Source organism: Nelumbo lutea, chromosome 3 (genome assembly GCF_056320005.1).
Source record: "Nelumbo lutea isolate HS-2025 chromosome 3, American lotus-T2T, whole genome shotgun sequence".
Classification (NCBI taxonomy): Eukaryota; Viridiplantae; Streptophyta; class Magnoliopsida; order Proteales; family Nelumbonaceae; genus Nelumbo; species Nelumbo lutea.
In genome coordinates this window covers 114,167,572-114,183,737 of record NC_142686.1, presented here as the reverse complement: position 1 = coordinate 114,183,737, position 16,166 = coordinate 114,167,572, and the positions used below count along the sequence as shown (strand labels likewise).

The following is a 16,166-nucleotide window of genomic DNA, read 5'->3' as shown; positions in this document are numbered from 1 at the left end:
AAATTATAACAGCTGTCAGAAAATTCATGGAGAACCCGTTTGATTTGATTTGCGGGAATGGAGATCTGAATTGGAATGAGGCAATGAGGCAATGAGGCAATGAGCCATTCTAAAGAGTAAATCCATTCCAACGGAATCTCATACACCCATTCCCTTCCTCTTGAGAATGATATCCTATGGGATTTTGATTCTTGAACCAAACGGACACCTAGTTGGAGAAGGGTGAGAGAAGAGGACTGGACGGAGCTTCCTCTTGTCCTCCAATTGCCCATCTCAGGTTTTGGAATTTACATACATACACAAGAGGTACATGGGACCCACGTTATACAACAGCCATTGGATCCATCGCAATCTGCGGGTGGAACGTGAACCCCGGAACCTTCTTGACATGGCGAAACCGTATTCGGTTGTGCCCCGTCCAAACGCACCATCCACTCGAGACAAAGATTTAAGGGCATTTTAGGTAATTTCCATGATATCGGCGAAGATATTCCACTTAATCAATTGTCATGCACTAACCTGCGCCGGGAAGACGGGAACACACTAACCCCCCCCAGACAACGCCTATGATTATGATACCCTTTTACTTGCGTAGTTCGATTAACCGAAGTCCGAGGAGAAAGAGAGAGAGAGAGAGAGAGAGAGAGCGCAAAGGAGCAATGACAGCCAGACCGAGCTGTCTACTCTTTTAAGCTTCAATTGTTTGCTATCAGAAGAAAGCTACAGAGTCGTGACAGCCAGACCGAGCTGTTTACTCTTTGAGTTCAATTGTCTGAGTTTTACGGTTAGCCTAAGAGCGCATATTGGCACAAATGCACAATCCCCAGATGGGAAACTGGTAATTAATGGAAAAAGAAGATACAAGAAAGCTCGAAAAGTTCATTAAAACTAAAGAGAGTAAAGCACCTCTCAAAAAAAGACTGAAAAAAAGATTACGAGATCAGATAGAAGAGGGATTCTGTTTTCGTGTCTAGGCTCCAGACTCGTAATCATACCCAACTTATCAGCGTTCTCAACTGCCAATCCTCAATCTCACAGTAGCGTCACCGACGTCGATAACTCTAGCGAGGTCGCCGAGAAAAACGGTTCCAACGGCCGCCTGAAATTTCAGTATTCCAGCAAAGCTGCAGATGGAGAGATACGGCAATTAGAGAGTACAGCCACAGAAGACGAAGAAGAAACACAGCATCGCAGCCAATGCCAAGGACTCGAAGACCGTGACGAAGGTCCACAGCACATCATCCACGATGGTGAAATTGAAATCAGGCCATCGGAAACTCTCGAAGGCCCATCTTGGCGTGAAGTACGAGAAGTTGAATTCAGGCCACCGGAATATCGCTGGTGATAGGGAGAAATCGAAATCCAACCACCGGAAAACCGACGATGCCCACATCGGACCCATACTTGATCTCTCTTGCTATCGCCCCTTACTAGGTCATGGAACCTCTTCTCGCGGCTCTTCCTGTCTTCTAGCGTTCTCGTGGAGTTGCTTTTATATATGCCGGTGAGGGTGAACATAATAATCAATTATCTATTTCTCGAGGGCAGTTTGGGATATCATACAAAGTTACCTTCCCTGCCCAGTCCTCTTGTTGACGTGTTGGCGGATGATATTACAGCTGTCCTCTTTATACCATTTACCGTTGGATCGGTTCTTTTAACTTACAGGAATGAATTCATCGAAGTTCATGTCACAGGATTGTATCACCTGTCAACCATACCTGATCGATTCCAATCAAACGGAAAAAGAAACGCCACTGCATCAAGTCAGCATATTACTTGGTTCGACGAGTTGCATTTGAATTTATTTTTCAGTGGCGGTGAGCCTGAGGGGCTGCCCTGCCTTTACACAGTGTCGCGACACCTCAGACAGGGTGCTATAAAAGGCAAGGCACAAGGCAGTGAGTCAGTCAATCGACAATCGCCCTTGGTTGTTCCACCATTTCGACGTTCAAATACTGCATTGCAGAAAGGAACGTTACTTTCTGTGCACATCTCTCTCTCTCTCTCTTTCTCTCTCCTTCACTCTTCCTCTTCTCAATCTCTGTGATTTTAGTTCGCTACCTGCCTGTTAGTCTCGCTTTGCTGTTTTTAGATTTCTGTGATCGATCTTCTTCCTATCTATTTTGTTTTTTCTTGAAACCTGATCGTTCTTTCTTCTTTCTCTTTGCATTTTCTCCTCTTGGATTAGTCTTATCATTCGGCATTGATAACATCTTGATTTAGTCTTTTTCGATCTGAGTCGTGTGTATGGCATATGCTCATTCAAGCCAAAGGAGTCTTGTTATTCCTCGACCACATTTTTTTGATCATCGAACTGTGATTTCTTCCCTCGGTTCATTTCCTGGATTTTTTGTTATCGGAAACCCTAATTTTCGACCTGCAACACCCTGCGTTGAGTTTCTTGTTCCGGTAAACCCTCCTTTTGTTCCTTCTGTTGGATTTACTGTTAATCCTGCTCTGCTGAAACATATGGATGAGGAAAGGTCGCGCTCGTTGCTTCAGGTATCTGAACCGACTATCCAACTTATTCTCCACGTTGTGCGTTTATGTGTTTCCCAATGTTGGTTGGTTTCTTGTTAACATGGGTATTGGTTTTGGGTTTTATGTCGCAGTTTATGGCGGATGAAGGACTCTTGCCGTCACCAGACGATGAGCTAAAGAGGCTAGATGCGATTGCGGAGCTTAAGCAGGTCTGTTGGCTGCTATATGTTTTCCTAAATAACTAGGGGTTTTGCCATTTAGTTTAGTGGCTTTAAATGGTAATTTGGGGGATGACATGGCTAAAGGAACTTTAATAGATTTTTGGAGTTGGATACTAGTTGGCATTTACATCAAATGTAGTGGATTCGTGAATCGTAAATTTCTTGATCCTTTCTTTTTCTCCTTTCATCTCTTGCGTTTGCTCCTCTTAACTACAAGCGGCTTCTAACATTATTCGATGAATCTTGAGTTTAATCATAAAAAAAAGGTTGGCCTGATGCATGGGACCTGTTCCTCGTAAGTGCAAGGGAGGGATGATTCTCCAAGGTCTCCCCACCCGAAAGAGGAAAACCTGAAAATATCTTATATAAGAGAGATTGAAAATGAAGAATTGGACAATGTCTTCAAATGGCATATGGATCGTTAACATTGGACCTCCAAGTGAGAACTTATGCTTCTTGCAGTTACTGAATCACGGGCTGGTGTTAGGTTACAGGAAGACATTGGATAAAGTGGGAGATAGATGTAGCTGAGGCATAATTGAATAAATAAGAAAAGAAGAGCTGAGTTACTAGCTTTGCATCAACCTTAAGATACACCATATGGCTAAGGTTTGTGATAATTAATGTTCATGGGGCTTTTATTACAGTTATTTGAGGTCAGATGGATGCCTGAGCAGCCTGTGGTAAACTTCTCTGAGAGGTTCCCGCCATTGGATCCAGAATGAGCATATATCTCTATTGATTTTGATTCCTATGCTTGCCTTGATTATGTAATTGTGAAACAGGATAATTGCAGGCAATTTTAGAATTCAGAGAGGGATGACACATAATAAAATGTTTCTATTTATTTTGTTATCCTTCATACTTTTTGGCAAAGTTGGATTAGAATTGAGTGTAACAACCTTGTTTGGACTTTGGACATGATATAGATCCAATTGATCCCATTTAAGGCAGCAATTAAATCATAATTGGTTTTTATTTTGGGTTTGAGGCATGAGTGTAGAATGCTATGACAGTTTACCTGGGCCAATTGTGGTTTTAGAAGTATGATAGGAAAATAGTATAAATTGATAGTTTCTAGTTGTTCATGCAAAAGTAGGATTCCTTATTGTGTCAGTCAGTTTCTTTTTAATTTCTTTTTGGTTTGGTAGTAGCAAAGGCTTCTTACTGGACTTGTTCTAGTTTATATGGGTTTTGAAAGGTTTGTTGGTGCTCCTTAGTGATTTTGGCAATAGTTTTGGGAGGTTTTGTTTTATATTAACTGGCATTTTTATGGATATTTGAGAATTGAGTTCAATGCATGTTACTTGTAAATTGTAATGCATTTTATATTCTCTGATTGTAATCCATAGCTCATCAGACTTGACCAGATTCAATCCTCAAAAGAAGGTTGACTAAGGATTATGCAAATAGATCTTGGGGCAACTTAGGCGGTCCCTTCACTCTGATTATCAGATGGTGTTTTTTATGGTTTAGCTGTTCAGTACATAGGTTTGGCTTTCAGTTGATCTTCTTAATTTGCTCAAGATGGATAATCTAGTATATCTGTATATGACATTTTGTTGGTATAAATTTTGGGAACAATTTCAGTTGCACTATTGGAATGTGGAACAAATATGGTGTTTGATTATTCTCATTTAAATCATTAAATCTTGTATCATTGCTTGTGTTGCCAAATCGATAACTATATTCAATTTGCTTTATACTTAGTAGGTTCCGATGCTGCACATCTTTGACATAATAATTGTTATCTAAAAATGGGGATATTTTATGTCATCTTGCAGATTGTGCTAGCATGGATAAAAAAGGTAGCATGGCAGCGTCGTCTTCCAAAAATCCAGATTTTGAGCACTAGTTCTACAATTTTAACTTACGGATCCTATGGCTTGGGAGTAATTCTCTCTCTCTCTCTCTCTCTCCCTCCCTCTCTCCCTCTCTCCTCCCTCCCTCCCTTCTATCTATTTGACTAATTCCCCATTTGTTGTCATACTCTTATATTTTTTCGATGATTTTGCTGATATATAAGTATCATTGAGAATGTTAATTCATGGAGATTTCTACAATTTCCTTTTCCCCATTTGTTGTGTAGGAAGGGGTAATAATGGTCTAAGTTGCTGAAGCTTTTTGCTGCCATCATATCATTATGTGTAGAAGTGTACTCTGTCTTGCTGGAACTACCATTGTTGATTGGTGCAGAATATTCTAATGAACAACAAAACTTGAAGACTGTTGATGATACAACTTACTGAAGTTAGTATGGTGATGGAATTGTTATTTCATAGGTTAAGATAAATTTGTAACTAGAAGAGCATGAAGAATCTGTTTGAAAGCAGAGGGATTGGATATTCAAGCCTCTAATCTTTGTAAAGCCGCAGGTACTAAGATGTGTTGCACTAACTGGAAAATAAGATGAAGTTGATAGGGATTCAAGGTTGGGAGCAGGGGCGGAGCCAGGGGGGACCCAGGGGAGCCATGGCCCCCCTATGGTCCAGAATTCTTCACTTGGAAATAGAGCTTTCCATGTAAATTTCCCCCCTCCCAAACTCTCCACCCCGATGATTGCCCCCCCAATCCATACTTATTCCCCCCTCCCCCATTTCACTTCAGGTTTTGGCCCCCCTCACAAAAAAATTTCTGGCTCTGCCCCTGGTTGGGAGGATACATTGAGGTTCGGCAGACTGGGAGTGGATTTGGGTTGAAAAGGGGGAGAGTCAGGCTACTGTGTTGGGACATATTAGTGATGGGTTCTGGTGGTATGAAATGAAAAGTTGGTGGTGAAGGGCAATAAGAATGCTAGTCATGTTACCAAAATTTCCCTCTAGATTGAAGACTGGTTTTTGTGGGACTGGTCCATGTAAAAAACTTAAAGAGGGTTTACAAAAGGAGGTGGTTTTAGGACAACCTTCATGGTTTTGGTGATTGGTGTTGTATCTATGCAGATACACAAAGGACAACAAGATGCGTTTTATGTTTTAACATCAAAGGGTATTGTTGATGACTGCTCTAGAGGTGATTAGTATTCAAGAAAATGTTTTGTTTCTTGAGAATAACATGCACAATTATCTGTAAAAGGTGTTATAGAATAAGAATTATAGAACTCGTCCATTCTATGAGTGTTCAGAAGATTTTAAGGTAGATGACATGTATATTTGAGAGGAAAGAGTTTGACGTAGAAGTGAACCTATAAGTTGCTGAAGATGTGGCCCTGTTTGTTGAAACTATCCAAATTCAGAAGAATGTGGATTTTACAAATGGTGGTTGACAAAGGCAGTAATTTAATAGGTGGACCTAGGTGCTCAGGCGAGGCACATTTTAGGCCCTATTTGTTCTTTTTTGAGCCTAGCGGTTGGGTTGTTCATTCATTCATCCTAGTAAAATATCTTCTTAAAAGACAATTAAAATTATAAAATCATTTTTGTGTAAGGATTAAGAATTTAAGACTCTAACATGGACTTGTTCGGGCTTGCCTCGAGGGGCTTGGTACAAAGGCGGCTTGTAGAATCAAGAATGAAGATGCTTTATATCACATTAGCTATTTGAAGTAATGCAATCGAGGAAGAAAAAAGAAATTGAGGGTTTTACATGCTTGAAAATGCTTTATATGTTTGATTTTATTTTAAAATTTTCAGTTGAATATGCTTTACATGTTATGCTTATGTATTTTAATTTTAGATAATAGGTTTTTCAAATATTTATTTTGAAACTTAGGTTTATGTTTTTATTAATTTTGTGTTTAACATATATATATAGACTTCACACACACACACACACACATATATATATAGACTTCACACACACACACACACACACACACACACACACACACATATATATATATATATATGAAGTTGGAGTGGATATAGACTTCATAGAAGCTTTTAGGATGACAAGTGGTTTATTTAAGTGGTGGCGAGTCTAATAAGGTTTGGAGTGATGGCTGGCATTTTTTGGAGGTTGAGAGCACAATGGGGGGTGGGGGTGATTTTGTGGTGGTGGGAGTTACTTGTATTTTCTCCTTTTCCTTGATGATTCCTTGTTGCCTTCCCTTGTCTCTTTTTTCTCTCTTCTAATGAAAATTTCGATCATTGCAAAACAAAAATACAAAACTGGGGTGGGTGCTTTCTGTATGTGTTGTGTATTCGGCATGGGGTGATAGTTTTTGGTTGGGAGTGGTGGACTTGTATTTTCTTCTTTTCCTCAATGATTCTTTGTCACCTTCTCTTGTACTCCTTTTTATCTTGTAAAGGAATTTTTGATTATTGTTTAACAAAAGTCCTCTATTTATTGTTTGTGTCTTCTGCACATACATGCAGAGGCATGTGTGGGTTTAAATCGATGGTAGCCCTTGGAAGAGTCTCCAACTCCCCCCATCCCAACTAAAAATAAATAAAAGGAAGGCATATACATAAAGCAATGAATTATATGGAGGATAATTAAAAATAATTAGGTCCTATCTATTACAGTGGTTTGTTCCTTTTATCTCAACTTTCTAGTTGGTTTGGAATTTAACATGGGACATTTTGTGGTATTCTACTCATGGAGTATCTATCATACATGTCCTATCATATTCCTATAAAGATGTTGGGCTTGCTTTTAGCCCATTCTTTTTACTGTCACAATAGTCATCTGAAAGAATATGGCTAACAGATAAAAGTATAGGTGGCCATTCGTAAGCCTTTCTCAGCCTCTTTTCTGGCACCTAACATAAAATGGGTACTGGATATAAGTTGTACTACTTTTCATTCTTGTTCCTTTCTTTCTTTTGCTCATTAATTTGTGATTCTAGCACCTCATAGATCTTAGGTATTGGTGCTGATGATTTTTCAGTATTCAGGTTCATGGACCAGAGTCAGATATTGATGCATTATGTGTTGGCCCCTCCTTTGCCACCATGACTGTAAGCTTCTTCATTCTTTTGAGCAATGATCATTCTTTTGATCAATTATTTGAATTGTATCAAGCATTATTTCTTGTCTGATAAATTAAAGGTTCTTGCAGGAGGATTTTTTTATTGTTCTGTGCAACATGCTTCAAAATAGACATGAAGTGTCAGACATACACTGTGTTAAGGATGCAAAAGTTCCTTTGATGCGCTTTAAATTCAATGGGATCTCTATTGATCTTCCATATGCACAACTTAAAGTTCCATCTGTTCCTGACGTAAGTCTTCAGCTATGCAACTAATGCTGGATCCTCTTTCTTTTTTGTGTGAATGATAACAATCATATTGAAGGGGTCATTCCCTCTCATCTTTCTTAATTAGATGGCTTACAGTGTTTGAACTTAAGACATTTTTTGCTTGATATTATATGTGCTCTCCCAGATGATACTGTGATTCATACAAATGAAATCATCTTTATCAGGTGACACGCTTGTTGATCTTTATGTAATGTATCAAGCTGGACAGTTTTTTTGCAATGTTTTACAACAGGAGGTTTGACACAAAATGAATTTTTATTAAAGTAGAAATGGTATTTTGTGTGTCTTTTTGAAGGTAAAATTCTTTTGTATGGAAATTTTGCTCAGGAATGGAAAGAGTTGCATTGTATGAATGGGTATAGATTAATATTCTCAAGTGCTTGCTTTTTTCTCTCTTTTTCTTCTGAGTAGAAAGCAAAATGATCAATGTAGAATGGGTATAGATTAATATTTGTTCCTAATAATGTAAGCATATTGATTATTGAGTGATAAACGTTGCAGAATGTGGATATTCTGAATTCGCTCTTCTTACGAAATATTGATGAAACCAGTTGGAAAAGCTTATCTGGTGTACGTGCTAACATCTGTATTCTTCAGCTTGTCCCAAACTTGCAGGTAAGCCTTAGATCTGATTGTTCTTTTGATGCTTGGAGTACTATGCTTTTCTATTGGTAACGGAGCTTCAAGCCTATATTCTTTGCTCTGATCACATTGTGCTCCAAATCTTTTATGTATCATCTATTATTTCATGGGTTTGTTTTAAGTAGATTTGACAATATTCCATAGCGTTAGAGCTGGGGTTGTACGGGCTTTTCATTTTTCTGTAAGAAGTTAAGATTTTATCACTATTGAACAGTATCTTTATCTATAAAATGAGGGTTTCCTTCCCATTAACATCACCTATTTATGCCATATTCCCAGAGGGCCATTCTATATGTTTTCTTGTTGTCTTTTGTTAGTTTTTGTGGCAAGTATAATTATTGCAATTTAATTTTCATGTATTTGAGTTTAAGCAACAGATGCTATAAACTATAAATGGTCCTATCATTTACATTCTTCCACAATGGGGAGTAGAATCCAAGAAGGATTTGCCAGTTGGCTTTGTCAATACAAATTCCAATATTATTACTCTAATCAGATTCACATTTTTGACACTCTATTTGGATGCAAGGATTAAGATATCGATAAAATACGCCCTGTATGGGTGTATTGTATTGTATCCAAGGTCTTTGATATACTAATATGGACAGAATTGGGAGTTGAAAGTTTGGGATGAGAGAAGGAATTCTCAAGCTGATAAAAATAAAAAAAATACAAAAAAAAGAGTATCAGTGTATCAATATACACTGATACACAATTTTTGGTATTGTGTGTATTGATATTTTGATTCTTGCTTGGATGTGCTGATCTCAGTCAGTATTTTAAAAGTAGATGGCACAAGAAAAGTGCAAGGACCTTTTAGTGTTTTGAGGTGCAAGGTCTGTGGTGTGTACCCTTTCAAAGCAAGGTGCTCTTATTTTTGATAAAATTGTAAGACTTGTAATACACAAAAATGCAAATTTGAATTTTAAAAGAAATGCAATGTTTTTAAAATCATATTTGCTCAAATTACATATCAAACACGTTCAAAGTAAAAATGTGGAAATGAAAGTAAACCTATGTTACTTCAATGTTTATACATGCTTGGCATACTGGTATCATATCCTATGGTATCTGCACACTTATTGGATAGAATACCAAATACTGAATGGAAACTTCTACTTACACCCTATAGCATCAATACGTTTAGAATATGTAAAGTGGCATGTTTTGACAAATTGTACTATAAAAATGTCTACAAATGAGACATAATAAGTCATGAGAAATGGCATAGAGCTTCAAATACTAGAAATAAATGCATAATATAAGCATATTAGATATTACATGGTCTACCCATACATGTACCCATGTCCAGAATTTTAGGAAATGGAGTTGTATTCCTGTTTCCCATATCCATATCTGGGTATCATAGATAGAATTAGACATATAAGACTCCTGCTTCAATCACTCAACAATTCAAATATGCGAAACTTTCAATATATATATATATATATATATTTGTTTCATAGTTGTATTACCTTCAAGCTTTTGGTGTGATGTTAAACATCTTGTATTCCTATTCCTAGAAGTTCGGTCCTCCTCCGTTGAGGACCTTTGTGGCTTGAAGCAAGCCCAAATAAGTGCTTGCAGAGGTTTGGCACAGGCCCCCTGACATAAATTTTCACACACATACACACACAAGGGTGGTTATATGATTTTAGTTATAGTTACATTCTATTTTAGGATTAGGGATCAGATATTAGTTGTATTATATTGTTTCTTCTTTAGTGGAAATTTAGTTATTTGAGGTCAGAGGTAAAGCTTCAGGTACTTGAAAGATCTTTGTTTTTTGTTTATTTTAAAAGTTAAAAGAGCATTACTAGTGTACAAACGACAATACAATGCAATTTAGAAATTGATAAAAAATTACAAAGGGTGTAAAATGTAGAAGAATATTAAAAAATATAACAAAAAAAGAAATATTTAAAAAGGGCACGTGCTAGGGCTGAGGCATAAGGCACACTAGGCACACGGAGAATCTCTCAAAATGCACCTAATCTATGCGCTTAGGCATAAAGTACTGAGCTTTACTGTTGAAGCTTTGGCCACAATTTGGGAAGCAATAAAAAAATGCCTTGAACTATGAAAAGCTTCTTTTAAAAATTGTGGCTATCTGGGAATCCTGTCCAACTTCGTTAACTTCATTAGAACATTCACTGAAACACAGTTTGATTTTTTTTTTTTCCATTCTCTAGATTTGCCAATCCTTCGCCATGCAATTTGATTCTTGGGGTCGGTATGATTACTTTTGGATACAATACTAGATATTTCATGAATACTTCTATTTCTAGATATACTATAGAATTAACCAATGTTTTCAATCTGTTGTTGACCTGGATGGTCAAACCGTTGCCATCCTGTTTGACCCGGGTGGTTGAACCAGAGGCCTGCTTGACCTGGTCATTGGGAAAACTTCCAGTACTGTGGTAAGACTGATTTTGGGCCATGAGAAGGTAATGATGGTCAATGCAGATGGTGTTCCTTTTTTGTATTAATATGAATAACCTAGATTGACTGCGAGATCACTCCATGTAGCGGGAATAGTTGGGTTGTCAGTCGGTGTGTGTGTGGATTGTTTAAGCAGTTTGAGGCCTTTTTGGTACTAATAACGCTGCTTGAGTACTGAGACAAAAGAACTCTTTTTTGAAGTTAAATTTCTATCTTGCCTTCTTTTTGCAGTTTTAACTTGTATATTTTTTCTTGCTACCCCATTCCAGAACTTCCAGTCCATGCTGCGATGTCTAAAGTTATGGGCAAGAAGGCGAGGGGTGTATGGTAATGTAAGAAAGCTGTGCTACTCGTGCTATCTATTTGCTGTTGATTTGTTGAACTTCATTTTGGCTCTGACTATTTGGTGAATAATTCCTAGTTATTTCATTTGTATTTGCAGCTACTTGGGTTCTTTGGAGGAATCCACCTGGCAATCCTTTCTGCTTATGTTTGTCAGAGGCATCCAAATGCGAGCTTAAACACTCTCATTTCAAAATTTTTTGAAACATTCGCTCTCTGGCGTTGGCCCACACCAGTAGTGTTGCAGGATGGAATGATGCCACTTGTTGGAGATGTCAGTGAGACAGATTTCTTAATGCCTATTAGGTTGCCATGTAGTCCTTTTGAAATCTGCCACTCAATTATTACAAGAAGCACTTTCCATCGGATTGTGGCAGAGTTCCTTCGCGGGCATGCTATTACGAAGGTACTTTTTTTCCCTACAAAATATCACACCTTATCTTTAATTGATAGGGCTAATTATTCTAACGTTGTTGTTAGATGCTTAATTCATCATGTTATTTTGGATGGGCTCTCCAATGCTTCTCTTTCTCTTGATGATATGGTTGATAAGATTGATTTTTTAATATTAGAGTGGACCAACTAGGTAGTTAGGCCATGTGATCTTGAATAGTAATTATAATCTTTTTGTAATAAGATGTTTAGTCCCCGTTTGTTTTCCAGGAGTGTACTTGCCCAGGTAAGTGCACTTACTCATATTCTTTTTTTTTTTGTTTTATTTCTCTTTCTCTTGATAATATGGTTGTTAGAATTGAATTTTTAATATTAGAGTGGACCAACTAGGTAATTAGGCCATGTGATCTTGAATAGTAATTATTATCTTTTTGTAATAAGATGTTTGGGCCCTGTTTGTTTTCTTGGAGTGCAGATAAGTGCACTTGTGTTCTTTTTTGTTTAACTTACCTAGGTAAATGAGTCTCCTTTTCCCCATGGTCTTTTGCATCATCCGCCTCTTGGACTGAAGGATCCAATCAACTCCATCGTTGTACTAAACAATAGGTTTTCATCTTCTTTTTCATGAATAAGCTATTGGTCAAAGGTACCAAAATGTCGAAAATTGATTGTGAAGAAGCCCAGTCTTAGTAAAAGCATTATCTGTTTTAGTGTTCCTTGGAAAATGAATGTTTAGAATAGGGGTGTATAAACAAGCCTAGCCAATTTGCAAGCTATTAGTGCTTGGCTTACTAAATTACTTGAACTTGACTCGAAGAGTCTAGTAGTTAGTCAAGCCAAGTTCGAGCTTTGTAATACTTGGCTTGACTGGGTTGCAAAATTAATTGATCTTCTAATAAAATAATATTTTCAATATATTTTTTATAATATAAATAAATAAATCAAGTTTCATAATTATACTTTTATTTATAATATTTCATAAGATTGATTTATAATTTTAAATGTATAATATTTTAAGTATTAGTTTATTTATAAGTTTAAATAGTAATTTATTTATAATTGTCTTGAATTGAGTCGAGCTCGAACAATTTATGAGTAGCAACTTGAGTCAAGTTTGAGTATGAAACTCAAATTGAGTATGGAGCTCTGAGTTTTGGATTTGAGCTCGAGCTTAAGCTACCCAAAACTTGGACTCGACTCTGCTTGATAATACTACACACCTAGTTCAGAACTACTTCAGATTTTTTTTTTTGTTTTTTTTTATAATTTCAGAATTAATTTAGATAGGGTGGGTAATCTTAGTTTCAGGAAACAGAATTTCAGATTGACTTTGATATGCTCGCCTCAGCTCAATACAATCATTGCCAAATCCACCTGAGTTCTTCAGCACAATCCAATCCTAGACTCCATCGAAACAGGGTGTTTTAAAGAGTGTTTTTGACAAATAAAAAATGTGAAAGTTCACATTTGAAACTCATGGGGGTTCATTGATTACAGACTATGCATCTTACCACAAAAAAGCCATAAGAAGGAAATAAATTATAAGTTATTAAAAAATTGATGAAATGAAACAAGATCAATTTGATTGAGAATACCTAAGACTTGTGGTTTCAATGGGGGTTTTAATGGAGGAAAGCTTGAGTAGGAGAGACGAGAATTTGTGGGTGGCACAGCGGTGGCAACCGCAAAGATGTGCAATGTCATTGATGGAGGAAGCAGTGGCTGTGAATGGAGTTTGCAAGAAGATTTTGAGCCCTAATCACTTCCAAAAGGGGTATTTTTGAGAGTTTTGAATCAAGGTTTAAAGTATCGATACATATCGGCCTGTATCGGGTCAGACCATCGTTCAGAGGGTAGTCGGGACTTAAATTGACCCCTTTGAACTGGTTTTGAAAAAATAAATAAAACCTAAAAAAAGGCACCAAAACGAACAGGGCCTTAAAGGGAGGAGATAATTCCTATTAAGGTCCGTTTGGCTTGTAACCATAATAAAAAACAAAATCTTTCAAAATCGGAATTGGAATGGTATAATCCCGTAGTGTATTTGGTTTAGAGAGGAATAGGAATATATACATATTAGTTGGAAAACCATAATTATGTGCATTAACTCCTCGAAATTTGAAAGTAGGAAATAATGGACCTAGTCACTGTTGGAGGTGCGGTGATACTTTTGAATTGTAGTCTAAGGGCTCGAAAAGTTAGATGGATTGAATGATCAAAATTTCATGAAACAAAACCATCCATTCTATCTAGATATCTTTATTTTATCGATTTTTTGTGCCTTGATATAATCAAAATTTGGGTTGAGTATTTGGCTTTAGAAGTGTTAGTAAGATTGGTTAATTTTTGTCTTTGTATTTCCTTTCCTTTCATTCCATATGACTAGCAGTTGAATGTCCTTGGGTCTTGGTTAGGTCGGTTAGAATTTGATTTTTCTTACACTGAAAGCATGCATTATTTATTTAATTGTAGGACATTTTGAGGCCAAATTTTGCATGGAGTAGCTTGTTTGAACATTTCTGCTACACAAAGAGATATATGCGTTTTGTCCGGATCTTCTTGTCTGCTTCAAACCCAGATGCATTGGGTGATTGGGTTGGTTGGGTGAAATCGCGCATTCGTTGTCTTCTTGTCAAGGCAAGCATCCTCTTTCCTTCATGACCTCTTTTTCTCCATATTGCAAAGCTTTGTTAATTCTGATTCTTGAGTTACTTCACTCTTTTCTACAGGTGGAGGAGGTGCAAGGATTTTGTGATCCCAATCCGATTGAATATGTTGATATAGATGCAACAGAGCCTAATATTGTGTTTTATTGGGGCTTAAATCCTGTCCGAAATATCTTTATAGATTTAGATTCTGTTGAACGGGACTTTGTTAAGAATATCAACAATGGTTATCAAGGCCCTCGAGGAAGAATTGCATTATCTATTGTACAAGCTAAAAAGGTTTTGAATGCTGAGTTTGGTCTTGAGAGGAAAGGATTTTAAAGCATATTGGCGGATTTCTAGGTATAATGAACAAAGAAAATCAATTTATTTTCAACATTTACCTCAGTATTTTATTGGGTATGTTGCGACTTGTGGAGATGTTAGTGCTGTTTGGGGTTAAATTGCAGTGGTCGAGGGTACTTACATGACATTACTCAGGTTTCAAATATTTAGGATCTCGAGGTAATTTTGTTTAGAGAAGAGGGATAGCAAAACAAAAGTAAACCGGTGGAATGGGGAGGGTGAATGGGGTGAGAAACCATGCTAAACGTGTACATTTATTGTAATTCTTCCAATATCCGATTATGTATACATGATTCTTTTCTTGTTATACCATAAGTCATCGCATAGTTTGGAGCCGGCAAATGGAGGCCAAATTCCTTTTCAATAATATTAGAATATGATGGATAAGATTATACTAATTTGAGAACAAGCGATGAATCTGTGCCTTTTTGCAAAACAAATTGAAAAGTAAAAACAATCAATTTGATTTAGAAAGCAAGAGTTTTAAGTGTTATTTTAAATCTTTTCTAATGATCGATACTGCAAATATGAATGTGTTTACTAATGTGGTATCGAATCAAGCGTGTTAAATATTCAAAATCCAACACACAATTTATTAAGAATTTTGCTTTAACTTTTCATTTCTCTTATTTTCTATTGACAACCAAATACAGATAAGTGCAAGAGAGAAAAGAGGAAAATATGGAAACGGAAAAACTTTGAGAAAAAAATTCATCCGAGTTACAATAAATACCCCGTATTGGTTAATACATTTATGGTATTGGTTGATTGGTTAATGGTTTTTTAGATATCATGTCTTTTTGTCAAGATTCAAAGTATCGATACATATAGTGTTGATGGGTTCTCAATACGCCCCTCTAGGGATTGTATCGGGTTAGACATTGGTTCAGAGGGTAGTTGGGTCTTAATCCAATCACTCTGAACCAGTTTAAAAAAAAAAAAATAAATACAAAAAAATAAAAAAAAAAATAAAACCTAAAAAAAGTACCGATACAAGTTGGCATATCGGTCTATGTCGATACTTTGATCCTTGATTCTCGGTATTATAGTATAATCCCAAAATATATAAACAACTGATGATTACAGATGTTATATTCTTATGGATGAGGGATGTAAATTTAGAGGGTGTTGGTTCTGTTTACGTTTATGGGTGGCTGTTTATTTGTGCCTTTTCACTTGAAACGTTATTTATACTTTTTCACTTTAAACATTTTTTATTGTTTGTTTCATGTTTTTGTTGTTTGACTGGGCTTTACTTTAAACATTTTTTATTCTCCACCTCAGATTAATACCTATTAAAGTGTGACACATCAGCATTTGGTTTTAAGAAATGTTGGGGCATTGGGGGAAACAATAATTTGGCATTTCTCTAAATTCTCCATGCACAAAAATCAAAGCGTTTTGATTTTTTATTGTTTATTTGATAAAT

The 16,166-nt window shown here is 36.6% G+C and overlaps 1 protein-coding gene across 1 annotated transcript; it reads left to right on the top strand.

Moving 5' to 3' along the window:
• The first annotated feature begins 652 nt into the window (after positions 1-652).
• Positions 653-14,780, top strand: PAPS3 (poly(A) polymerase 3). Its single transcript, XM_088979972.1, has 11 exons — positions 653-1,504; positions 1,698-2,505; positions 2,616-2,693; positions 4,490-4,597; positions 7,540-7,602; positions 7,704-7,865; positions 8,406-8,519; positions 11,261-11,323; positions 11,434-11,739; positions 14,199-14,363; positions 14,456-14,780. Exons 2-11 carry the CDS (start codon positions 2,251-2,253, stop codon positions 14,711-14,713), a joined length of 1,572 nt encoding a protein of 523 aa, XP_088836098.1. The 5' UTR covers positions 653-1,504; positions 1,698-2,250; the 3' UTR covers positions 14,714-14,780.
• The last annotated feature ends 1,386 nt before the right edge of the window (positions 14,781-16,166 follow it).